Raw genomic sequence first — 23,191 nt, 5'->3', positions numbered from 1 at the left:
ATGCGTTCAGCTTCACAATTTAATTACGTCTCGTGATACTTTATTTATTTATCAACGAGTAGTTGTAATTTTCCCTATAGCTTGAAAATTTTTAAATACAAGCTAGAAACACTTGCATTTTTGGTAAAAATAAGTGGAATTGAGTTGGTGTTCGACAGTGGTCGCGCTATTAGAAAAATCGATATCTCGAAATCTATTAGAAATAACTGATTGTAGTTTTTTCGAAAACTTGCTTACTATTTCTGCTGTATTTTCTTCGTAGATAGTATGTGAAAATCTTTATCAATAAAAAATTACACGATTGCTGAAAATTGCTATGCTCTAAAAGTAAATGGATGGGTTGTTTACAATTTTTGAATGGAAAAAACAACCTTATCGAATTTTTCTTATGTAAACATATTGTAAAAGATCCGATCTTCATAATAAAAAAAAGTTTCAATATCTAAAGTTCTTGAGTTATGGCGTGTTATGTGTTAAAAAGTTGAGTTTTTAAATTAACCCGATTACTGACGTTTTCTCGTTATAAACAAAATGACACCCTAACGATATCCTTATAATTCCATTTCAGATGCTCAGAAACATGTCTAATGATTTTATCTAGTTATCTTTTCGAGAAAAAAGTTTTTTAAAACTTTACTTGATAGCGAAAGGCGTACCCGCAACGCCGCAACAACACACCGTCGCATTTCTCTCACTCCGACTGAATAAGATCCCTATGCGATTTACTTCCACACATGTAAATACCGACCTAAAAGTAACAGTTGCCAGCACGGTATATGCTTGATCATAACACTTTTTGATCATATAGTACTATTACTACCAGCACAATTACCTCACACTATTATGTCATTTTATAATTAAATAATAAAAATTTAAATAAACGTTATACCTTGGTTCAATCTTTACTTTTTCTGGCTGTAATACTCCTATGTTTGGTTGTATTGGTGTTAATATAATACGATCCTGTGTTATACCATTACTATAAATAAAAAAAAATATATTCAGTAAAAATAGGGTTTGGGTATAGTAAGTGTTTATGGAGACATATACAGGGTTATTCTCTACCTTTGACACAGAGTACTGTAGCCAAATAATTCGATTTTACTAAAGCTACAATTTAAAATTACTTTGAAAAGTTAAAGAGTGTCCCAAATAAATAAAAAAAAATCAAAGTTATAACTTTTTAAATGGAACACCCTGTATATTTTTAGATTCTACGATTAAAATAAAGGCAAAAAAGGTTTACCGCTTGGGTTTACCGTACTTTAAGAGTACCGTTTTTGAAATATTTACGATTTTGTGAAAATGCAGTAACAATAATTTTAATGCTTCATTTCTCTCAGCGTATTTAAGTTTTTAAAACCAAATATTGTACTGATGTTTTTCTATTTACTAAATTTTGTGTAATAATAAAATAATAAGTATCTGAAAATTTATATTAAATAATTACTGGCTTTAAACTGCAATACCTTGCTTAATTTAAATGGAACACTCGGTATATTTTATAAGAATAAGATGCACAATTTAATTGTCTATCAAATTGTGTTACACAATTTTTTCCCTGTCTTCAAATTTTCGTAGAAAATGCATTTTCTTATAATTTAGACCTCGTTTATTATAATATACAGGGTGTTTCAAAACAAATGCGAAAAACTTCAGGGGGTGATTCCTTGTTCAAAATAAAGGGTAGTTTGCTTCATAAACGTTGGGTCAAAAGTCAACCATTAGGGAGATATTGCGGTACAAAGATGGCGGAAAAATAATGTTTTTATTTTTTATCTTGAAAACGAAAATAGATAGATTAATAAAATTTTATGGAAGCATTATTGTTATGAAAACACACTTTCTGGAAATTTTTCACTTTTTAAAATGAGTGAAAGGGGTTGAAATAAACTACCCCTATCATTCTTGTTAACGAAATTTAAAGAAAAATCTTATCAAACACATGCAAAAAAATTAATTTGGATAGTTCAGTTTGTTTAGAAACTTTTTTATCTCTTGTATTTTTTTGATAAAACTCACCGATTTGAAATTAAAAAATAAAATGTAAAGCATTACATGTCAGGACCAAAAACATTTTCTGATAAAGAATCTAGTGGGCTGCTGTAATTTTTTTAGGAAAAAATCTAGTCGGCCGCTGTTACTTTTTAGGATATTCCTAATATTATTTTATTTGACATTACTCTACTGCAATACGTTATTATTTAGATGATTATTATTATCGTTATTATCACTAGATCCTTAATCTAAAAATGTTTTTTGTCCTGACATGTAATGCTTTACATTTTATTTTTAATTTCCAATCGGTGAGTTTTAGCAAAAAAAACACAAGAGGTAAAAAAGTTTCTAAACAAACTAGACTATCCAAATTAAAGCATTTGCATGTGTTTGATAAGATTTTTCTTTAAATTTCGTTAACAAGAATGATAGGGGTAGTTTATTTCAACCCCTTCCACTCATTTTAAAAAAGTAAAAAAATTACCTGAAAGTGTGTTTTTATAACAGTAATGCTTCCATAAAATTTCATTAGTCTATCTCCTTTCGTTTTCAAGATAAAATATAAAAACATTATTTTTCCGCCATCTTTGTACCGCGATATCTCCCTAATGGTTGACTTTTGACCCAACGTTTATAAAACAAACTACCCTTTATTTTGAACAAGGAATCACCCCCTAAAGTTTTTCGCATTTGTTTTGAAACACCCTGTATATTACATTTTAGACTTTTTTAATGCAACAAATGTACACAATGTATAGGTACGTACTAAAAACGATAATATTGCTAGCCCATTTGTTTACAAAAAGAAAACTACTTAAATCTTTGTAAAAGAGTATACCAATTAAATATACCACCATTATTTCCGCCCAAATATTAATTAATTAAATATTTAATTGTGTTAGTTAATAAATTATTCTAAATAAATGTGGATTTGAATCAGAAAAGAATATAATAATAAATTATGAATACCGTTATAAATTAGCATTCGTCAAAAAACTATATAAAATTTATAAGGTTTTACTTTTTACCACACTGTCTAATACACATACAAAGTTCAGTTTTTTTAACAGGCAGGCACAGGCAACTCTGCATTTCTTTCTATCCCTGTCTGCAGACTCGTTATAACATATGACAACTTATCTCTGTCTTACACATTGGAAATGCAATGAAACTTAATACATAATATGTATGTATTAAGTTTCATTACTATAGGCACCATCAGCAAATATATTTCATTAGTATCAGTGAATCAGTGATTCACTCTGTATATTAATTACCTTGTGATCAAATTGAGAGTTTGTGGTTGTTGTTTCTGAACATTTTTCAATATACTTGATCCATTAACTAGTTTCGTTGGTTTCTTGGGTGCAACAGGTGATACAGCTGATTTTAAAATAGACCTAGAAATACGGTTTTTAGTCAAATAATATTAGTCAAACTAATTAAAGAAAATAGGTTTGAGTGAGGTGATAAAGCAAGTAATAAGGAAGATGAGTGTTAAGTAATATAAAGGAATAATATACACTTCTCCAAAAAATTAACGTACCACTTTGAAATTCTTGACCCAGTATATTTTTTCCCAGAGAGGAATTCATACCTTTAGTTTATATTTTGTATAGTTTTTGCCCGATACGTGTCAATTTTTTTTTGTGCCAATTTGCCTAACCAAACTTTTTTTTTAAAGAATTCACAAACAAGTAGTAAGGTGTCAGTATGTTAACTAGCGAAGAATGCGCTCAAGCTGTTGTGTTGTGGGAAGAGGGCTGGAGCTTCCGAAGAATTGGTCGTCAATTTGATGTTAATCATACAACCATTTCACGGGTAGTACAAAGATTCCTAGAAACAGGGAATCATTCTCGTAGGTCAGGACAAGGTCGAAATCGTATTAAAACTAAATCAAGATAGATTTTTAAGAATTCTGGCTCTGAGACAGCGTTTTGTCACATGCCATACCCTATAGACTGAGGTCCATGGTCTGCAAATTAGTGCTGAAACAGTTCGATTACGATTAAGAGAATCTGATTTAAGACCAAGAATTGCTGATCGAGGTCCTGCTTAACCATAGATCACCGACGAGAAAGACAGGCTACACCACCCCGTATTCAAAACCATTTGCCGGTCCGTAGGGAAAGGGCCAGAATCAAAAAACCGCTGTTTCTCTTGAAAATTAACAGAAAAAAATTTGTAGCATTTATTAAGGGTTGTGCCGCAACGAGACCACCTGGAAACGATGTACAGATGACAAGGGTACACCACCCCGTATTCAAAACCATTTGCCGGTCCGTAGGGAAAGGGCCAGAATCAAAAAACCGCTGTTTCTCTTGAAAATTAACAGAAAAAAATTTGTAGCATTTATTAAGGGTTGTGCCGCAACGAGACCACCTGGAAACGATGTACAGATGACAAGGGTACACCACCCCGTATTCAAAACCATTTGCCGGTCCGTAGGGAAAGGGCCAGAATCAAAAAACCGCTGTTTCTCTTGAAAATTAACAGAAAAAAATTTGTAGCATTTATTAAGGGTTGTGCCGCAACGAGACCACCTGGAAACGATGTACAGATGACAAGGGTACACCACCCCGTATTCAAAACCATTTGCCGGTCCGTAGGGAAAGGGCCAGAATCAAAAAACTGTCATTTTACCTAAAAGAGATCACATAAATTGGTTAGAGGCTGATTGGGAACGTGTGCTATTTACAGATAAGTCCCGATTCTGCCTGTACAATAATGAGAGACGTGTCCGTGTTTTTCGACGACCCAATGAACATTATGCCCAATGCAATTTCTCACAAACTACATTGTTTGGAGGAGGGTCAATTATGGTTTGGGGAGGGATTTTTTTGACGGCGCATACGGATCTAACAGCGCTTTCAGATGGATGTTTTTTCAAGATAGCATTTAAACTCAAGGAACTAGCGGACGGTACGCGCGGACGCTCTGTTCCATCTGAAAGCGCTGTAATGGTCATAAACAATAGAAGTTTAACCGCTGAGCGGTACATACAAGGCATCCTAAAACAACATGTAGTACCTTTTGCACCATATATCGGTGAAATTTTCTTGTTAATGCAAGATAACGCCAGACCGCACGTTGCACGAGTTGTCAGAAATTATCTAGACGAGGTCAACTTTAACAACCTGGCATGGCCGGCTCGTAGTCCAGACCTAAATCCTATTGAAAACCTGTGGGATATCTTAAATAGGCGGTTAAGGTCAGAACAACCCAAACCAAACAATCTGGAAGCATTGGGTGAGAGGCTAATCCATATCTAGGAAAATTTGGACCAAGACGCAATTAGGCAGCTTAATGCACGTATGAATCAACGATGCCAAGATGTTATTCGTGCCAGAGGTGGAAATGCTCGCTTCTAAAAATGTTTTTGTCAATTTTGTTTTTATACCGCTAATTTAGGTGCCCGGTGGCGTAGAGGTACAGGCTCTCGTCTACACGAATCCCACACCCGGCATTTCATCAGCCGACTATTTTTATTTAAAATAAAAATAGTTTGGGTACCTAGATCGACTCAGCCTTAAATGAGTATTTGGGATTCACAATCCTGAGGTAATAATAGGCGGTTGAAGCGTAGTGCTAGCCGCATTATACCTTCCTTATATACCGAACGGCTCTAGTATAGGAAGCTGTACCTTGCTACTCCCAAGGCGTTAAACGCTATATACGGGAGCTATTATTACCGCTAATTTCAGAATTTTCACATTTTTAGAATTTCGGGATTATTCTTAAGATTAAACAAAACTTTATCCATTGTAAAACCTAGTAATAAGAAGTATTTTAACTAACTTAATAATGTGGTGTGTTAATTTATTGGAGAAGTGTATAATACATAATTTTTAGAATTACCTTGGGATTAAATTGAGATTTTGTGGTTGTTTTACAGTTTTCAATATTGTTTTATTTAGTGGGTTATTGGAATCCACAGACTTTACTGATGGTAGTAAAGCAGACCTAAAAAAACTTATTTTTTAAAGTTTTCCCAAAATTACCTAATTACAGGTTTGTAAAGTTACTACTCGTATATTTCATATCAATTAAACTTTTAGTTACGTAATCGAGGGCGCGATTGTTAAATTTATTGTTGCCGTGCTGACTAACTGGAATTTAAATTTCGCGCTGGAGATTCAGGTGGTAGCTCTGTAAAAAATGTCAAGTTGCCGGATTTATTTATTTATTTCCTGACATTATCATTCGTTTTGACACATTAGTTTTGTATTACGAGTTTTTGGTTTAAATAAATAGTGTTGTGATACTTTAAGCTTGAAAATGTTTACTAGCAGACCTTGCAGTCAAACATTGTTCTTTTTAGAACCTCTTTTAGTGTGAAATGTACAAGATATCTTAATAGCCGTAAAAAAACTCTTCGCAACTTTATTAGAATATTTTGAACGGGAAAGCGGTAGTAATGGCCCTTTATGTCCCTTAAGTGCTGTTAAGAAGGTGCGTTTTGTTGATGTAAATAATAACTGTTTATATATTTATAATTAATTTATTATTGTTTACTAAAATATTTTCATTAAAAAATATACAAAAGTGGGCAACGCTGTGCCTGTCAAGCTTAATCACGTGACTAAAAGTTTATTTGGTATGAACTGTATAATAATTAATAAACAGATATCCTATTGTATATAATATGATTGTGCTCTATCAAAGTAATCAAAATTATGTTTTGTTTTCTCATTTTGTCAATAGCTGACAGGGTATATAATAGGCGCGTTTAGGGATGGTCAGCGGCTGAATGGCTGAGTAAGCGACTTCCCTGAACTTCTATTTTTACACAGAACAACGGTCAGCCGCTGAGCAATCCTCAGCGGTCAGTCACCCGCTGTGTTCCCTGAAAGCGCACAATGATAGCGTTCTTCCCAAACACATTCTGACGTTTTTTTTTTCGAACGTATTATTACCTTGGAACCACTTTTTTAGGAATACCAGTGTTAAGTAATATAAAGGAATAATACATACTTTTTAGATAGAATAATTACCTTGGGACTAAACTGAGATTTTGTGGTCGTTTTACAGGTTTCAATGTTGTTGATTTATTAAATTGTAGTGGGTTACTAGAAGCCATAGACTCTACTGATGGTAATAAAGCAGACCTAAAAAAAGCTTATTTTAGAAAGTTTTCAGAAAATTACCTAATTACAGATTTGTAAAGTTACTAGGTAAAAATATCTTTAGCGGTCAGTCAGCCGCTGTGTCCCCTGAACGCGCACAATGATAGCGATCTTTCAAGCAAACTCTGCCGTCTTTTTTTCGACCGTATATTATAATATTACCTTGGAACCACTTTTTTTAGGAATATGAGTGTTAAGTAATATAAAGGAATAATACGTAATTTTTAGATAGAATAATTACCTTGGGATTAAATTTAGATTTTGTGGTTGTTTTACAGTTTTCAAAGTTGTTGGTTTATTAAATTGTAGTGGGCCATTGGAATCCATAGACTCTACTGATGGTAGTAAAGCAGACCTAAAAAAACTTATTTTAGAAAGTTTTCAGAAAATTACCTAATTACAGCTTTGTAAAGTTATTAGGTAAAAATATCTTCAGCGGTCAGTCAGCCGCTGTGTCCCCTGAACGCGCACAATGGTAGCGATCTTTCAAGCAAACTCTGACGTCTTTTTTTTTCGATCGCATATATTGTAATAATACCTTGGAACCACTTTTTTTAGGAATATGAAGGATTTTTAGGTAATATAAAGGAATAATACATAATTTCTAGATAGAATAATTACCTTGGGACTAAATTGAGTTTTTGTGGTTGTTTTACAGGTTTCAATGTTGTTGGTTTATTAAATTGTAGTGGGTTACTGGAAGCCATAGATTCTACTGATGGTAATAAATCAGACCTAAAAAAAATATTTTATAAAGTTTTCCCGAAATTACCTAATTACAGGTTTGTAAAGTTACTAGGTAAACATTTCTTAATCAATGCTATTCAGCAATTTTTATTAGTTATTTATAACTTTATCTGTTGTTTTTTCGTGATATGATTGAACACAATCCGTTAAAGTAAAAGGATTGGCACTTTTTAAATAAATTTAATACGAGTAAAATAACAGAACCAGACCAAATTGACATTAATTATTAATTAATTAATTAATGAAAATATAGTTTTAAGGTGAAGATTGACTTGAGACGAGCGTCGTAATGTAACGCATTGTAACACGAGCATTCGCTAGTCGATACAATATTTTTAAAGTTGCACCATTGGTTTTCACCGTTTTGCGAAAATATACTTCTCACAAAAGTTTAAAAATAATGTAATCGTAATTTTTTTGAGGACGAGTTGTAAGTTGTGGATATAACGTATGCTATTCAAGAAATTCACTTCTTATTTTTGCGGTACATCTCTAGCTGAATTTAAGTAAAATAATGCCCTTCCCTAGTTTGCACCTCTGCAATTTTGGGAATACCGTGAGTGCCGTTCGATGTGGTAGCGCAGGGTTGCCATTTATATTATTAGTTTAAATTGTTCTTAAAATTTATTGATAACAGACGTTGTATATTTCGAGCACAGTTTGGCGTGTGTTTGCTTTTTGTCTTCAGAGGATAATCTTTGTCAGAATTTTAAAGATTTACTCGGATTTTCGACACTTCCATTTCAACAACGGTGAGTCCCAGAGTGGTTTTCATCTTCTTAGAAAGTTTTTGTACATCCCATGTGGCGGAGGTAACCCTGCGTTTTGTGTCCTTTACCGTCTTAAGGAAAGAATTGGCATTTTAAGAACATTTTGGAGGAGTTTTTTGCGAAGATTTTGGGAGGAGTTTTTTTCAGAAGATTTTAAGAGCAGCAGTATTTTGTTGAGCCCCGAGATTTTTTTGAGCAGTTTTCTGACTGGTTCCGTGAAGGTTCCCCTGTTGGAGGGTGGTGTGAACTGGCAGGTTTCCCCCTTTGTGCAATAATTTTTTGAAGTTTCTGATGGTTTGGAGCAGTTACAGCATCATGGATATGGGCCCAAGTACGATACGAAATCAACCCTAATTGACTACAGCTTCAGAGCAAATGCTAAGTACTCATTTATGTTTTGTTTTAGAATTTTTGCTCTTTTTTCTCAACTTTCTACCTTTTTTGGCCTTTTCCGCTTCTTGTATTTTGTGTTTATGTATATACCCTACCAAAACTTTCAGCTCCATCTACGGTAACGTGGATGGAAGCAACATGTTCTACCTTTTTATTAAAACCATTTAATGAAACTTAAACTGATTATGTTTGGTAATTTATATTTGGTAATATTTAATTTAATTTTCAATATATTAAAATAACATTAATTTATTGTATATTTTTTAATAACTACTTTTTCCTTATTAATTTTCAAACTGAGTTTCAACCTATTTAATTATTATTAATAAATGTAACACGAGCATTCGCTAGTCGATACAATATTTTAAGTTGCACCATTTTCACCGTTTTGCAATATACTTCTCACAAAAGTTTAAAAATAATGTAATCGTAATTTTTTAGCGAACGAGTTGTAAGTTGTGGATATAACGTATGCTATTCAAGAAATTCACTTCTTATTTTTGCGGTACATCTCTAGCTGAATTTAAGTAAAATAATGCCCTTCCCTAGTTTGCACCTCTGCAATTTTGGGAATACCGTGAGTGCCGTTCGATGTGGTAGCGCAGGGTTGCCATTTATATTATTAGTTTAAATTATTCTTAAATTTATTGATAACTTTCCTGAACGTTGTATATTTCGAGCACAGTTTGGCGTGTGTTTGCTTTTTGTCTTCAGAGGATAATCTTTGTCAGAATTTTAAAGATTTACTCGGATTTTTCGACACTTCCATTTCAACAACGGTGAGTCCCAGAGTGGTTTTCATCTTCTTAGAAAAGTTTTTGTACATCCTATGTGGCGGAGAATAACCCTGCGTTTTGTGTCCTTTACCGTCTTAAGGGGAAGAATTGGCATTTTGGGAGAACATTTTGGAGGAGTTTTTTTTGCGAAGATTTTGGGAGGAGTTTTTTTCAGAAGATTTTAAGAGCAGCAGTATTTTTGTTGAGCCGAATTTTTTTGAGCAGTTTTTCTGACTGGTTCCGTGAAGGTTCCCTGTTGGAGGGTGGTGTGAACTGGCGAGTTTCCCCCTTTGTGCAATAATTTTTGAAGTTTTCTGATGGTTTGGAGCAGTTACATCATGGATATGGGCCCAAGTACGATACGAAATCAACCCTAATTGACTACAGCTTCAGAGCAAATGCTAAGTACTCATTTATGTTTTGTTTTAGAATTTTTTGCTCTTTTTTCTCAACTTTCTACCTTTTTTTGGCCCCTTTTCCGCTTCTTGTATTTTGTGTTTATATATACCCTACCAAAACTTTCAGCTCCATCTACGGTAACGTGGATGAAGCAAGCATGTTCTACCTTTTTATTAAAACCATTTAATGAAACTTAAACACAACGATTATGTTTGGTAATTTATATTTGGTAATATTTAATTTAATTTTCAATATATTAAAATAACATTAATTTATTGTATATTTTTTTAATAACTACTTTTTTCCTTATTAATTTTCAAACTGGAGTTTCAACCTATTTAATTATTATTAATAAATGTAACACGAGCATTCGCTAGTCGATACAATATTTTTAAAGTTGCACCATTGGTTTTCACCGTTTTGCGAAAATATACTTCTCACAAAAGTTTAAAAATAATGTAATCGTAATTTTTTTGAGAACGAGTTGTAAGTTGTGGATATAACGTATGCTATTCAAGAAATTCACTTCTTATTTTTGCGGTACATCTCTAGCTGAATTTAAGTAAAATAATGCCCTTCCCTAGTTTGCACCTCTGCAATTTTGGGAATACCGTGAGTGCCGTTCGATGTGGTAGCGCAGGGTTGCCATTTATATTATTAGTTTAAATTATTCTTAAATTTATTGATAACTTTCCTGAACGTTGTATATTTCGAGCACAGTTTGGCGTGTGTTTGCTTTTTGTCTTCAGAGGATAATCTTTGTCAGAATTTTAAAGATTTACTCGGATTTTTCGACACTTCCATTTCAACAACGGTGAGTCCCAGAGTGGTTTTCATCTTCTTAGAAAAGTTTTTGTACATCCTATGTGGCGGAGAATAACCCTGCGTTTTGTGTCCTTTACCGTCTTAAGGGGAAGAATTGGCATTTTGGGAGAACATTTTGGAGGAGTTTTTTGCGAAGATTTTGGGAGGTTTTTTTCAGAAGATTTTAAGAGCAGCAGTATTTTTGTTGAGCCGAATTTTTTGAGCAGTTTTCTGAATGGTTCCGTGAAGGTTCCCTGTTGGAGGGTGGTGTGAACTGGCGAGTTTCCCCCTTTGTGCAGTAATTTTTGAAGTTTTCTGATGGTTTGGAGCAGTTACATCATGGATATGGGCCCAAGTACGATACGAAATCAACCCTAATTGACTACAGCTTCAGAGCAAATGCTAAGTACTCATTTATGTTTTGTTTTAGAATTTTTTGCTCTTTTTCTCAACTTTCTACCTTTTTGGCCCCTTTTCCGCTTCTTGTATTTTGTGTTTATATATACCCTACCAAAACTTTCAGCTCCATCTACGGTAACGTGGATGAAGCAAGCATGTTCTACCTTTTTATTAAAACCATTTAATGAAACTTAAACACAACGATTATGTTTGGTAATTTATATTTGGTAATATTTAATTTAATTTTCAATATATTAAAATAACATTAATTTATTGTATATTTTTTTAATGACTACTTTTTTCCTTATTAATTTTCAAACTGGAGTTTCAACCTATTTAATTATTATTAATAAATGTACATAGTTTTTAATTAAATTTTGCTGTTTTAATTTGAGAAAGATCATTACAGAACATCTTTAGCCCTGTGGCAATTTTCTTAATTTTTTTTTAAATATCGCCTTCACTTGGCTTAAATTAAGTGGTGCCCTACAATATGCAAAAACAATTAAATAAACCTACACCTATTGTTCACCACACGAAGAGCAGCCGTACGCTGCGGTTTTCTTTTTAATTTTTACCATCTTTTTACATCATTTTTTCTAAACCTTTTAAAGTCGCCGCAATCTATTAATTTCACAAACGTGAGTACGAGTATTTATTTCTTGTTTCGGTTTAATATAAATATGATCACTAGCTAAATAAGAGACATAATAGACCCTCAAGAAATAGTTCTATGGTTCGAAAGGAGACATTCTCGCTTCACGCAAGCGGTTGTTAATGACCTCTACCGGCTACAATGGCACAAGTTCACAAAGCAATAAGACTTCAACAATAAGCGGAAAGCTGGTGCACTATATTACAGCGCCCAGCTCAAGTCAATCTCTCCGACTTTACAATAATGCATATAATTAAATTGTTCTTTTAACTGCTTTTAAAATGTATTTACTAAAAAGTAAAGATATAGCAGAACATTTAAAAAGGAGGTAAATCAAAATATCAGAGAACTTGATAAGAATTTTTCTAGATAAATGGGTCACCCTGTAAATATAGTTACCTTGGGATTAAATTGACAGTTTGTGATTGTTGCACATTAGTCAATAACGCTCCTTCATTAAATTGTATTGGTTCTGTGGGTGCTTTGGATTTCGGTGATGCTAGTAAAACGGACCTACAAAAAATTGTTTAGTTTTCTCAAAATGGGCACCTTTGTAAAAAAACAATGTCAAACCACTATCAAAAAATTTGATAGTGGTTTGACATTTGTTTTTGTTTATCACATAAAGTTTTATAATATATAGGGTGGTCCGAACTGTATTCCGGAAACTTTGGCAGCATATTCTGCAGATAAAGATAAGTAAAAAAGTTCGTATAAATGTATGTCCTAAAATGCTTAGTTTTGGATACAGGGTGTAGAAGTTTCAATTTTATTTCGATTTTTTCCAACTAATTTCTGAAATAACGTCATTGGATGAAAATTGGTGTCTGTGAGTTTTTGACATGAGAAATTTGATTTTGATGTCAATATGTCTCCTACTTGTAGAGGGCGCCACGTACATATTTTTTACTTGGTTTGAAGGGTAATAACTTTTCGCCCCTACCTGTATAAAAGTACTGAGTAAACAATATACATTTGTGACGTTTTTTACGTAGAAAAGGTCTCTTGATAAAAATCGCTACAAGTAATGGTTCTCGAGATATTGGTAATCGAAATTATCAATATGTACCTGTTGTTATTGACATAAATTAAATATGTTGACTAAATAATTATTAGACTGAAATCATAAATTTGAAATGTTTTTGTGCCAAAAGTTCAACAGAAACTGTTTTATTATCATTTTTTCGAAGATAAATTTATGATTAATTAAAAATCCCCAAATTTATCATTTCAGTCAAATAACTATCTACACGACATGTTTATTTTTTGTAAATAATGACATGTATTGACTGTTTCCATTCTAAATATCTTGAGAACGGTTGCTGGTAGCGATTTTTACCAAGAGATATTTTTTAAGTAAAAAATCACGGAAATGTATATTTTTTCATCCAGTAGTTTTATACAGGTACGGACGAAAATTTATTGCTCTTCAAAATAGTTAAAACCATAGACTTAAAATAAAATATAGACTGAGCATCTCATTCATAAATAGCTGGAACATGCGGTCAGACAATATCTTGTTATTGTTGTGTTATTTTTTTAGGTTATAACAAGTGCGACACGAGCGATAGATAGGTTGTCTCTGTCGTAACGGTCGTTCCCTGACGACTCTGCCGAGAAACACAACACTGTCTTTCGTTTCTCAAGTACACCTGAACTCTCCGTCTCATAGCCGGGTAATTTTTTTATTTTAATGAAGCTATAATTAAATTAAAAATATATCGTATTTAAACTTTTTATATTTTATTAAGATTTAGGACAGGTTTTTTAAATAAAAGTTTAGAAAAAACGTCTTAGAGTCCAAAAGGATAAAAATAATAAAATACACGTTATAGAAGAAATTTTATAATCAAAATTACGTAATTTTTGAAATTAATAATAAATTATTAATTTTAGTCAAACATTTACAACCCCTAATATTAATCAAAACAGGATCTATTCCACAGATATAATAGAATCGGCGACAGGGAGAGAAAAAAATATGATTGTTGTAATTTTTTTCTGGTTAAGTGATGATGTCTTATGTAAATTAGAGAAAACATAAATCTGTTCCATTAAAGCAAGGAAGATGATAGGAAGTGGATAAAATGAAAAAACTACATTTATTTAACTCGGTGCTGTCTTTATTATACCGGGTGCGTCCCAAAGTGGCTCATCCCCCATAATTTTTTTATATTTTCAAATAAAAAAACAAGATTTAGCATGTTAGTATATGACATAAATTAGGATTGATTGACGCATTCCATTGTTTTTGGTCACTTCCTGTTTCACCGGAAATGACTATAACTTTTAATTTTTAAACGGCACCCTCGTATATTTCTACTTTATTCGATAGAAAATGACACTCTGAATAGAATGACATATAATATGTCAACTTTTGACATTTTCGCATATGGTTTAATTGTAATTGTAACACGCGGTTCATAACGACAATTTGACTTGAAATACCAAGTGTGTGGTATCAATATATTCATAAAAAAATGCTTTTTTCAAATATGCTAATGAGTCACCCTTGTTCCATTTGAAAAAATTGACATATGTATGATTAAAAATACGATTTGTACATCTTTTAACCGGCCTAGACAAGACACGAAACCTATTAGACGATCAAAACTATTTTTCCAAGGCTCCTTCATTAAAACTTAGTGTTTTTAACAACACCATGGCACCCTGGATTGAAATTTAAAATAGGATATATTTTTAAGCGACAATGTCAAAAGTAGATATAGGATATGTCATTCTATTCAGAGTGTCATTTTTTATCGAATAAAGTAGCAATATACCGAGGGTGCCTTTAAAAATCAAAAGATGTAATCATTTCGGTGAAACAGGAAGAGACCAAAAACAATTGAATACGTCAATAAATCCTAATTTATGTCATATACCTACTAACATACAAATCTGTTTTTTTTAATCTGAAAAAATAAAAGTTATAGGGTGAGCCACTTTTGAGACGACCCGGTATATTAAAAATATTGTTTCATAATGTAATATCATTTTAAAATTCTTGTATGTTATTTTAGATTCTGAAGATAATTTTAGAATAAACCGGAATATATTTTTAATAAAAACATTATTAATTATTAACAGGGTTATAATTATGATTTTGTTACAATGTAAGTAAGTAAATAATGTAATGTAAGAGAAAAAATTCAGACTTTACTAAAATATTATCTAAATAAGCGCCTTTCTACAACAACGCCACTGACTCCCAATGGGTAAATTGAGAGTTGCCTACCGGTCAAAAGTCGTTTCAAGACTTAAATGGATTATTTAAGTCAAATTTGGCGAACAACACTGGCGAACCATATTTTATATTTCAAAAAAGTCAATAAAATAAACACTTAAGGACTACAAGCTAAGAAAATGCGTTAATACAGCCGGGGAGATAGCGGCAACAAAGCTTTACCGCACACGTGCGACACGTACTACAAGGTAATAAATGAATGAATAGGCTCCCTCGCCTCTAATCGGTGTTGTCATATTGTAAGGAACTTATCCTTATTAAACAGTATCCCACTTATAATTTAGTAGTATAAGGACTATTTAATACATCTATGGAATATTAAACCTACTTTATTAAACTGTAGTATTAATATCTCAATATATGTGTATAACAAGAAAAAAAATATTGATAATATTAAAGACGTGACAACATAGGCTGGATGAGGAAGGCTCGGTCGACTGTACCCAGAAGTAAACATGTGTACAAAAAAGATTGTTTGACCGCGTTTAGATGTAAATAGTGTAGCCTATATTTTATTTTAAGTCTATGGCACATATTCTTTCGGTAATGAACGGCAAGTAGTAAGCGGCGAGCGATTCGCTTGATTTAGTTTATTTCGAAGCATTGTCGATGTAGGTCGTAAAATTTTGTCGCTCAGATACGCAACGGATAAATATACCGGGTGCGTCTCAAGACTGGATCACCCCCTATAACTTTTTTATTTTTTCAGATAAAACAACGAAATTTGGTAAGTTAGTATATGACATAAATTAGGATTGATTGACATATTAATTGACTTCTGATTTCATCTGAAATGACTGCAACTTTTGATTTTTAAATCGCACTCTCGGTATTTTTTTACTTTATTCGGTAGAAAATGACACTCTGAATAGAATGACATATCACATGTCAACTTTTGACATTTTCGCATATGGTTTATTTGAAATTGTAACATGCGGTTCATAACGACAATTTGACTCGAAGTACCAAGTGTGTGGTATCAAATTATTCGTAAAAAAATTCTTTTTCGAAATATGCTAATGATCCACCCTCGTTCCATTTGAAAAAAATTGAGATATGATCAAAAATACGATTTGGGCATCTTTTAACCGGCCAGGGCAAGACACTAAAAACATTAGACGATCAAATCTATTTTTCCAAGGCTCCTTGATTAAAAATTAGTGTTTTTAACACAGCCATGACACTCTAGATTGAAATTTAAAATTTACAATTTGTTTTTAAGCGAATATGTCAAAAGTTGTCCGCATGTTATAATTTCAAATAAATATGTGAAAATGTCAAAAGTTGACACATGATATGTAATTCTATTCAGAGTGTCATTTTCTATCGAATAAAAAGTAGAAATATTCCGAGGGTGTCATTTAAAAATCAAAAATTGTAGTCATTTCCGGTGAAACAGGAAGTGACAGAAAACAATTGAATACGTCAATAGATCCTAATTTATGTCATATACTAACATACCAAATCTCATTTTTTTATCTAAAGAAATAAAAAAGTAATAGGGGTGAGTCACTTTTGAGACGCACCCGGTATATACGGCGTCGTATAAATTTGCTACCTGCAATGTATGTAGAAAATTCGCTCGGCTTTTTATCGAGTAGGTCACATTAAAATCGGATTTCAATTTATTTCATTCTAGGATCGTTTGCGTTCGTCGCTTGGTACTCGTCACCTGCATCGCTCGTTCATAATCGAGCGATGTCGGTTATTTCAACAATCGAGTACTCGAGCGAATTTTCGCTCGAGTGATCCCATCACTAACAAATGACTTTTTATCAAAATGTCTTTACATTTGGACGGAAGGAATATTGCTGGTTGCTGTAGATAATTTTCTCAGTAAAAATACGTAAATAAAAGGACATTTTAGGTCAAAAAAAGTTAAAAGGACGATTTGTTCCAAAAAAGGACTGACTTTTTCAAAAAGGGACAGGTGGCAACCCTACTCATAATTATAGATTTGCAAATTTAGTAATTTTTTACAGTAGCAACAATGAAATTTTTTTATTACTAGATATATTTTACCTTGGTTTCACACGTAATTTTATTTGTTGTACTGTTTGTTGTACATTTTCCACTACTGGATCATCTTGTGTTAGATCAATACTATAAATAAAATACTTCGTAAATACCACATTTTGTTCATCAAAAAAATATAAATTATTCTTGTGAAAATGTATATCTGTACCCCAGAAGCAAACTATGTTGACCAGTGACCAAACATAGTTTTGAGAACAACGAATTTAAAGTTCTTTTTTAAAATTATTTCCTAATTACTCGGTTATTTTTAAACCTATGATTGTAATATTTGGTATATGAACAATTTATTTTGAACTTAAACGAAATGTAAAACAGTTTTTTAAATAACTTACCAATACAATTACAAATACCAAAATTTTTTGTATGACAACATAATTTGTATATTAAAATAAACAAAATCTTATTCAAATCGGAATAACGGTTCTTAAAATATTTGAAAAAAAAAATGATATATTTAATGTTTGATGCCCTCTAACGGCCAAACAAAGCACTTTTGTATAGAGCTAAACACTGTCCAATGAACTTATTTTGATTTCAAAAATACGTAGTAGTTCTATGTCCACGGAATATTGGGACCCCTGTATCTCAAATATGCGCCCCCAACTTTGGACTTAGCATAGTTTGCTTCTAGGGTACAGATACAGGTACATTCAGGAATTTTAGTTATTATATTTTACCTTTGTTCCACTGGTAATTCTATTTGTTGTACTGTTTCTACTTGTTCCTCTACCTCCGGATTGTCTTCTGTTAAATCAATACTATAAATAAAATCCTTAGTAAATGTTACATAAAAAAAATATAATAATATAATATGTATACAGGGTGCTACAAATTCGAGGTACGAGCATTGGTATCTCGGTAACCGTAATAGATACGAACATGGTTAAATTGGGGCAAAGTTGTGCCTTTGGGATGTTCATCAAAATGCCATCAAAAAAGTTTTAAAAATTTCAAGGTTTGCTGAGTTTTTTGAAAAAAAAACGGATTTTTTTGAAAATCAATTTTATTTTTTCCTGTCGTTAGTTTTTAGAAAATCAAAAAACTAATTGCATATTCTCATAGCCACTTTATTAGGGCTATCTGATAGTATTTTTAGATTTTAGAAATTAGCTGATAATTTGTGAGATACAGAGGCCGACTTAATTTTTTTGAATACGGACCTGCATTTTTTATTTCAGATTTTGAAAGAACTCAGTCTCCTGAGTACAATGATATGCCACACTTTATACTTATTTTTTGTTTCAGACATTTAAACATAAAATTTATTTAAACTAATTTCAAGTCCGGCTCTGTTTTTTAAATATTTAAATTATTCATCGTTACCATATTGATAATGTTAATAATATGGATAAGCCTTCAAATTTAACTATGACGTGGGGTAAAACATTGAATACGAAAAATCAAATTCAATAAAAAAAAATAATTGCATTACCAGACGTCATTTGTAAAACTGAAATCAATATTTTTCAACATTTACAATAAAGAGTAAAAATGCATTCGGAAGTATAAGAAGAAGATATGTTCAAAGAGCTATAAATAAAATTGAAAGAATAATAAATTTGTGCAATAGACAAGGTGGTAATAACCCTTTCGAACATGTAGAGCATTAGAAACTAGTTTGTAGAAAGTGATTTATTTATAATAACTACGATTAATATTATGCATATTGTTAGATCGTATACTGAGAATTTCAAATTCACAATAAAAAAAGTTAACAATAATATCTTTAAATTGCTGAGCTGGATATTATTTATTTGAATCTTTCAATTGGCTCGATTTTCGTAATTTTTGCTGTTTTTGACACACATTCAGCCACCATAGATAATTTTATTTCTAAGTTAAATAATCGTTTTCCTTCCATTAAATTTACGCATGAAATTGAGAACAACGACAGATTACCATTTCTAGATGTATTAGTTATTAGAAATACTAATAATTGCCTGGAATTTGATATCTATAGGAAAAATACGACCACACGCAGATATATTCCTAATGAATCACATCATAGTGTTGAACATAAAATGGCTAGTTTAAATTTCTTAGTTCATAGATTACTTAGTTTTCCACTTTCCAATGAAAGATATGAAATAGAAAGAGATTACATTAGGAATGTAGCTGAGTGTAATGGATATTCTCCTTCACTAGTTGATAAATTAATTAGAAAAGGTAGGTAGAAATAGGTTAATGATTTCTGAAAATTCGACTTTTCAAGTGGAGAAAGATACGTCTAAATATTTTTCGATACCGTTTGATAGAGAGTTATCCCGTGGCCTAAAAGGAATTTTTAAGAATGTCAATTATAAACTTGTGTATAGTGCTAATAATAAATTACAACAATTATTAGGTAATCCAAAAGATAAAACACGTCCACTGGAAAGGTCGGGTATTTATGAAGTTTCTTGTAAAGATTGTAATCAGAAATATGTTGGGAAAACTAGAAGATCAATATTAACTAGAGTTAAAGAACATTTAGCTCAGATAAGATATGGTAGACCGGATAAATCTTGCGTTGCCGAACATATTGTTGATAAAGAACATTGTATAGATCTTAATAATTTAAAATTAATTAAAAAAGTCTCAAATTACAGGCAATTAGATGCTTATGAAAGCATCAGAATTAATAAATGTAAAGATAGTATGAACAGAGACAACGATCCAATTCCTTCAAGTTCTTTGTTCCTACTACTCTAGTGGCGGAAATCTAACTGTTACGCTGAGTGGGTTCTGACTCGGTTGGCTAGATTTTGCTACGCCCACTCGGTGCCCACTGGGCGAGTATATAAACGCTCAACTTGTAGATTGTACTTTAGTTTATAATCATCTGCTGATGATGCTAATATGGTTAGCGAAACGCGCGTCCAGTGTAAAAGTAAAAGTGAGTGTTTTTATTTTGCTACAGGGTGTTAAAAACTTAATTATCTCTCGATTTATTATAATTTTCTTCCAAGTACTTTTAGCGATTCGAATGAAATTTTGAGGGTAAAAGTTACTCTAAGTGCTACATATTTTAATGCTAAAAAAGTGTCCATAAATTCATCAGGGACGTGCATATGGGTTATCAATGGAATATTTAAAAAAAAAACATGTGCGCCACAGATTTTTTTCTTTTGATATCTAAATTGTGTAAGCCGTTTTAAGCCAATTAAAAGTTGTCTCTTGATATTTTGTAGAATTAATCAGAATATTAATCACAATTAATAAAATTAATAAATTATATATTTTACCTAATTTATTATTAAATATTATTACTATTAGTTAATATTACTATTAACCCAACCTTAACATCCTGTAACTCTAAAACTATGATTTCCATACCCATGTTTATAGGTACTTATTTTCATATTTTTTGACGAGGAACCAATGAGTACTTAACTTTCGCAAGTTAACGATATTCATTTTTTTTGAAGGTTGCTATTAGACTTGAATAAAGGCAAGTTAATAAAATTGCGTTTATCTCATCAAGGAGGCCGAAATCGACAAAATATCAAGAGACAACATTTAAACGACTTTAAACTGCTTACACCTCGGCTTACACTATTTCGCTAACAAGAGAAAAAAGTCAGTGGCGGACATGCTTTTTTTAGAAAAAATATTCCAGTGATAACCCATATTCACGTATCTGGTGAATATGTCGACACTTTTTTAGCTTTAAAATATGTCGCATTTATAGTATCACCCTCAAAATTTCATTGTAAACGCTAGAAGTACTTGGAAGAAAATTATAATAAATCGAAAAAATATTAGGATTTTAACACCCTGTAGCTACGAACTAATGCAGAATCGGATCAATATTGATATGAAAAATAAATCTTATTTTTACGTGAGGAATCTCGTCACGAGAGATGGCACATGTTTTTTGAAACACCCTGTATATACAGGATGGAAACGGTCGATTATTGAGTAAAATATACGAGGTACCGCAAAAAGTTAAATATAAAAGTTATAGGGTTTTTAAATGTCTATTGGCGAGTAATATATTAAAGTATACAGGATCGGTTATAAAGTCGTGGCATATCAATGTTTCATTATTTTAAACGGAAGCCCTGTATATTATTGTATATTTCAATTCTTCCTTCAATTCTAAGCAAAAACAGAGATACACACAATGTACCTCAAACCAACCGTTTTTGAATTATTGACTTTTGAAAATATCACTTAAACAATTCGATTTAATTAGTTTCAATGTCATTTAACAATGCCATTCTACGAAAACTATGATAGTTAATCATATTTAACATTAGTTTTCAAGTTAGCATTTATAGATGTATAAAATGAGATTATATCAAATCTGGAAATTACAAAATTTTTGTTTAACATTTTAAAACTAAAACTCGATATCTTGGAAACGGTTGGTTTTAGGTACATTATGTGTATTACAATTGCTTAAAATGGAACGGGTTCCATTTAAAAAAATGAATCTTTGAGTTGCCACGACTTTATGACCGACCCTGAATACTTCTTTAAATTTATCACAAAATGTTAGGCATTGAAACCCTATAACTTTCGTATTCAACTTTTTGCGAGATCTTATATACTTTGCCCAATAATCAATCGTTTCCATACATATCAGCCTGTATAAATTATTCTTGTATAAATGTATGTACCTCTATACAGGTACTATGAGTTAAAGATAGGGAGATTCTTTTTCAGAACACTGAATCACCCAGTATGTATATTATCACTGTACAACGAACATGCAACGAACCACGCAATAAAAAAGTAAAATCCCTGGTGCCTTAATTTATTACGTATTTTTACCTGACCTCTGGCTCACTATTCTTCACTTGTTTTAAATCTTCTCCATTTTTATCTATAGACGCTAGAACACTCTCTTTTGTTAAATTCATACCAAATTCTCTGTTAATAATATTAATACTATAAACATAAAAAAATACTTAATACATATATTGCATCTAGACATTACATTAATACCTGTTGTTCATAATATTTTCTGCTCTTGCAAGTATTCTATAAATAGGTCTCCTTATTAAAGGTCTGGATTTTAAAAGTGAAGGTGTCATTAGAGGATTATGTCTCATTTTGTTTCGAGCTCTTTGAACTGGTATTCTTCTCAACGGGCCCCTTGTTAAGTTCATAGTTATTTTTATAACTGGATCCAATTTGACCGAAGGCAATGCGTTCGGACGGAGACATTTTTTCCCGAAAAACGTATAGTAATCTGATTCTTTGAAATGCTCCGAGCATACTACTTTGCCTTTTGGACCATCCCAGTTTTCTACAGTCCGATTGACTAATTTGAGCCATTCTTTATAGATATCCTCTTTGGGGAACCTTAAAAGTAAAGTGAAACGTATACATATGTTTATTTTAAACCATTTGTTTAGATACATACGAATGAAAAATAATTTGGCTATTTTGTGGTAAGAATTTTGGATGATTCTTACAGCTTTTTACCGCACAACAGGGCATGATTTATCAAAAGAAAAATTCAAACTACTTAAATCAACTTTTAGCTTTTGTATTCTTTTCAGAAATTCTTTTTTAACAAATCATATCAAAATCAAAATAATGTTTTTCATATAGGTTATGTTGTAATGTTATGAGTAGTAGGCCCACTGAACAATAATGTTAAGTGGACCTACAGATTACAGATAGAGATCATAGTTCACATAAACTGGATGCACATTCCTACTCTTGAGGACGGTGTAGGATTGAGCTTTAATATATCGATATATAATAAATTTTCTCGTCAATTTACATACAGAGTGTCTCAATATCCCGCGAACAAAAAAAAAACTACATATTTTTAGAATCAAGATAAAAAGTGCTTCGTTTGTCCGTTAGCGTCGGGCGATTTGGCAATTTCCATAAGCCAATAT

General features: G+C 31.9%; 1 protein-coding gene across 4 annotated transcripts in view; it reads right to left on the bottom strand.

Annotated features, from left to right (window-relative positions):
* LOC115890457 overlaps window positions 1-22,918 on the bottom strand; it is a 31,119-nt gene extending 8,201 nt beyond the window's left edge. For 2 of the 4 annotated variants that reach the window (XR_004051647.1, XM_030910697.1), the window contains exons 1-12: window positions 22,705-22,918; window positions 22,284-22,643; window positions 22,110-22,226; window positions 18,029-18,109; window positions 17,337-17,417; window positions 12,467-12,580; window positions 7,746-7,859; window positions 7,366-7,479; window positions 6,993-7,106; window positions 5,857-5,961; window positions 3,276-3,398; window positions 890-979 (exon numbers count right to left, since the gene is read on the bottom strand). Coding sequence is in view for 1 of the 4 variants with exons in the window: in XM_030910697.1 (XP_030766557.1) it covers window positions 890-979; window positions 3,276-3,398; window positions 5,857-5,961; window positions 6,993-7,106; window positions 7,366-7,479; window positions 7,746-7,859; window positions 12,467-12,580; window positions 17,337-17,417; window positions 18,029-18,109; window positions 22,110-22,226; window positions 22,284-22,643; window positions 22,705-22,781 (1,490 nt within the window). In the remaining 3 variants the exon portion in view is untranslated. The remainder of the gene's footprint in view (window positions 1-889; window positions 980-3,275; window positions 3,399-5,856; window positions 5,962-6,992; window positions 7,107-7,365; window positions 7,480-7,745; window positions 7,860-12,466; window positions 12,581-17,336; window positions 17,418-18,028; window positions 18,110-22,109; window positions 22,227-22,283; window positions 22,644-22,704) is intronic. The other 2 variants (XR_004051648.1, XR_004051649.1) reach the window with 2 other exon arrangements.
* Window positions 22,919-23,191: the final 273 nt, after the last annotated feature.

Source organism: Sitophilus oryzae, unplaced genomic scaffold (assembly GCF_002938485.1).
Source record: "Sitophilus oryzae breed Bouriz unplaced genomic scaffold, Soryzae_2.0 scaffold_866_pilon_pilon, whole genome shotgun sequence".
NCBI classification, from domain to species: Eukaryota; Metazoa; Arthropoda; class Insecta; order Coleoptera; family Curculionidae; genus Sitophilus; species Sitophilus oryzae.
Note: the sequence above shows the minus strand (reverse complement) of the source record. Positions and strands in the feature narration are given on the sequence as shown.